Source organism: Macrotis lagotis, chromosome 4 (assembly GCF_037893015.1).
Source record: "Macrotis lagotis isolate mMagLag1 chromosome 4, bilby.v1.9.chrom.fasta, whole genome shotgun sequence".
Classification (NCBI taxonomy): domain Eukaryota; kingdom Metazoa; phylum Chordata; class Mammalia; order Peramelemorphia; family Peramelidae; genus Macrotis; species Macrotis lagotis.
The window spans coordinates 42067213-42071108 of record NC_133661.1 but is presented as its reverse complement, the minus strand read 5'-3'; the positions used below and the strand labels follow the sequence as shown (position 1 = coordinate 42071108).

Genomic DNA, 3896 nt, shown 5'->3' with positions numbered 1-3896 from the left:
ATGAGACATAACAGCAGTTGGTAATTAGCATTCTCTGTCCATAGTGCTTTCAATTCAATTATGTAAGGATTTAATAAGCACTTAGTATAAGCAGGACAGTATAAGCAAGGGGAAAAAAATTAAAACGGGCCTTGCCCTCAAGAATTTTCCTTTCTACTATCAAAGAACATTTGAAGCATTGTTGTTTCGTGGGTCTTAAACCTGGCTTTCTGATTCCAAGAGAAAGAGGTAATGAATCTTGGAGTCAGATTTTATATCGTGCCAATCCCATGACTTCAGTTGTGTCAAGAAAGATGTCATTGCTATTCTTTTTGGCTGGTTACTGAACTTTGTTTAACCTTCACTGTCTTTTGTCCTTTTTCAGATTGAAAACTTTGTGGCAATCATGTTTTCGTGGGACAACTACACACAGGTAACAGAGTTTATTCTCCTGGGCTTCCCTGGCTCTGTGGGGCTCCATCTGTCCCTCTTTATGTTGTTCCTGCTGGTCTATTCATTGACTGTCATTGAAAATATCATTATCATCACTCTGATCAGAGTCAACCCTTCACTCCACAAGCCTATGTACCTCTTCCTCAGTAACTTGTCCTTCCTAGAGATGTGGTACATCTCTGTCACTGTACCCAAAATGTTGCTCACCTTCCTGGAACCTGAATTTGGGCACATCTCCTTCATGGGTTGTATGGCCCAACTCTACTTCTTTCTGGGATTGGCCTGCACTGAGTGTGCACTTCTAGGTGTCATGGCATATGATCGCTATGTAGCTATTTGCAACCCACTCCGCTACCCAGTCATAATGGGCCCTAGTCTCTGTCTCCGTTTGGCTATCAGCTCCTGGCTCAGTGGTTTTACCATATCCCTGGGAAAGGTCTATTTCATCTCACGCCTTGGCTACTGTGGACCCAATGTCATGAATCATTTCTTCTGTGATGTATCCCCACTGCTGAACCTGGCCTGCACTGACATGTCCATGGCTGAGATCATTGACTTTCTCCTGGCATTGCTCATCTTGATTGGTCCCCTCCTAGTTACCATCTTCTCCTATGTCTCTATCATCTCCACTGTTCTGAAGATCCCCTCTGCCTCAGGACAACAAAAGGCTTTCTCTACTTGTGCCTCTCACTTGGTTGTAGTGGTCCTCTTCTACTCAGCTTCACTCTTCATCTATGCCCGGCCCCGGGCCATCTACTCTTTTGATTATAATAAGTTGGTATCAGTAGTCTATACTGTTCTCACCCCACTCATCAATCCCATTATCTATTGTCTGAGAAACAAAGAGGTGAAGGTTGCTCTGAAGAAGACACTGCAGAGAATATCACAGAAGATGAATTCAGTCTCCTAGGATTCAAGAGGACTCAGAGAATTGCCAGTCCACCCTCAAGATAACTTGGAATCCCTCTTCAGACACTAATGCAGCTGTGTGGTTCTTTTTTGCACTTATTAGTATTTTATCTTTTCCAAATACATGTAAAAAAGTTTTCAATATTCATTTTGTAAGATTGTTGAGTTCCAAATTTTTCTCTATCTCTTCTTTCCTTTTCCCCACCCAAGATAGCAAGCACTCTGATGCAGGTTATACATGCACAATCAAATTGAACATATTTTCATATTAGTCATATTGTGAAAAAAAGAATCAGAACCAAATGGAAAAACCATGAGAAAGAAAAAAGTGAAAATAGAATACTTTGATCTGCTTTCAGACTACATAGTTCTGGATGTGGATGGTATTTTCCATCACGAGATTTTTGGAATTATCTTGGATCATTGCATTGCTGAGAAGAGCTAAGCTTATTAGAGTTGATCATCATGCAATGTTGCTGTTACTGTATACAATGTTCTCCTGGTTCTGCTCACTTCACTCAGCATCAATTCATGTAAGTCTTTCCAGGTTTTTCTGAAATCTGTCTACTCATTATTTCTTATAGAACAATAGTATTCCACCATATTCATACACCACAACTTGTTCCTTCATTTCCCCAATTGATTGTCATTCCATCAATTTCCAATTCTTTACCACCACAATAAGTTGTATGCCTCTAACTTCTAACAGGTTGTGAGCCCCAAATGTCATAATATGCAGCACTTAGAGTCCCTCATCAATTAGACAATTGAGCTTAGCACCAAGTCAGCAAAAATAATTAGTTATGATCAGAAATGACCAGACTTCTCTTGGAATGAACTATTCTCCTGTCCCATCCTTCCTTCTTCCTCCCAATAATGTGATGGTCTCTTTGAATCCAACCTTACAATCTCCCCACTTTATACCCCTCAATTGAGAAAATACTTCATGTCACTTACTGGACCTGATTTTGTGATACTCAGTCCAGGTGAACAATTTCTAGGAGGAGAATAGGAAAGAAGAAAAGAAAGAAGAAGAGAGAGAAAAAAGGAAAAGAGACAAAAGAAGAAGAGAAAAGAGGAAGAGAGGAAGGAAAGAAGATGACAATAGAGGTAGAAAGAGGTGATAAAGGAAAGGAAAAATGGGGAAGAAAGGAATAAAGGAAAGGTAGAAGAGGCTGGTGGCAAAGTAGAGCACTGGCCCTGGAGTCAGAAGGACCTGAGTTCAAATTCAGCCTCACACACTTAATATTTACGTAGCTATGTGACCTTGAGCAATTCACTTAATCTCATTACCTTGTAAAAAAAAAGAAAAGAAAAGGTAGTAGAGAATAAGGGGAAAAGGTAAGAAGAAGAGGATAGTACAATGGAGAGAATGTTATATTTGGAATTAGAATATCTTTGTTCAAGTTATAGCTTTGACGTGTAATTATGAGCAATTCACCCACTCTGGGCCTCAGTCTCCTCATCTGTAAAATGAGGGATTAGAAGTAGTTGGTCTTTTGAATCCTTTTCTCAGACTACATATGTCTTGGTGCTATTTACAGTTTTCACCTTTCCCATTTGTTCTCAAGTTCATAAGTTCAGTCCATTTTACTTCTCTGACCCAATAATATGTATGGCATTTAATAAATTATCAAATATGTTTCAGGACATTCTTTTAGGCAATGTGGTTAAATGGCTTGCCCACGGTCCTAGGCAATTATTAAGTGACTGAGGTCAGATTTGAACCCAGGTACTCCTGACTCCAGGGCCGGTGCTCTATCCACTGTGCCACCAAGCTGCTCCTAGAACATTCTTAAGAAAATACTTTGAAGATGAATCTGGAAGTGTTCCCTAGTTGTGACACGGAGTCATGTCAAGGAAGTGCATCAGGTCATCATTGGAAGGAGTATTCTTAAATGAAAAAAAGAAAAGAAAAAGAAACACTAAACTTAAACTCTTCTTTTGTGTTCTCAAGACTATTAAAAAGATAATGCCAGTGTGGTTCATTTAAAGAAAATCTTAATGGAAAAGTATTTTAAATTTAGGGAAGGGAGGGCAGCTCCTAGGTGGCTCAGTGGATAGAGTACCAGCCCTGGAGTCAGTTGGACCTATGTTCAAATCTAGTCTGATACTTAATAATTACTCTGTGACCTGGGGCAAATCGTTTAACCTCATTGCCTTGCAAAAAAATACACACAGACACACACACACACACACACACACACACACATATTATATATAATGTAGGGGAAGAAGGGATAGAATTTGGAACTCAAACCCTTAAATAAAAACTACAGTTAAGAATTGTTTTTCATGAAATTGGGGAAAATATTGTGTGTCTGTGTATAATGTGGAGACCATCTTGAAAAGCTGTTTCCCAGGAATCTATCCTTGAACATCTGCTGTTTTAACACTTTTTCTTAACCAATGACATAAATGATGTGTCTATCAAATATGTGGCCATGCCCCCCCCCATCCAGGTATCTATCTCTTTCCATAATAGATTCATGTATGGGGCAGCTAGGTGGTGCAGTGGATAAAGCACTGGCCCTGGAGTCAGGAGTACCTGGGTT

At 39.7% G+C, this 3896-nt stretch overlaps 1 protein-coding gene across 1 annotated transcript; it reads left to right on the top strand.

Moving 5' to 3' along the window:
- Window positions 1-385: 385 nt before the first annotated feature.
- On the top strand, window positions 386-1342 carry LOC141523042 (olfactory receptor 6B9-like). Its single transcript, XM_074236329.1, has one exon. The coding sequence runs from the start codon at window positions 386-388 to the stop codon at window positions 1340-1342; it is 957 nt and encodes a 318-aa protein (XP_074092430.1).
- The last annotated feature ends 2554 nt before the right edge of the window (window positions 1343-3896 follow it).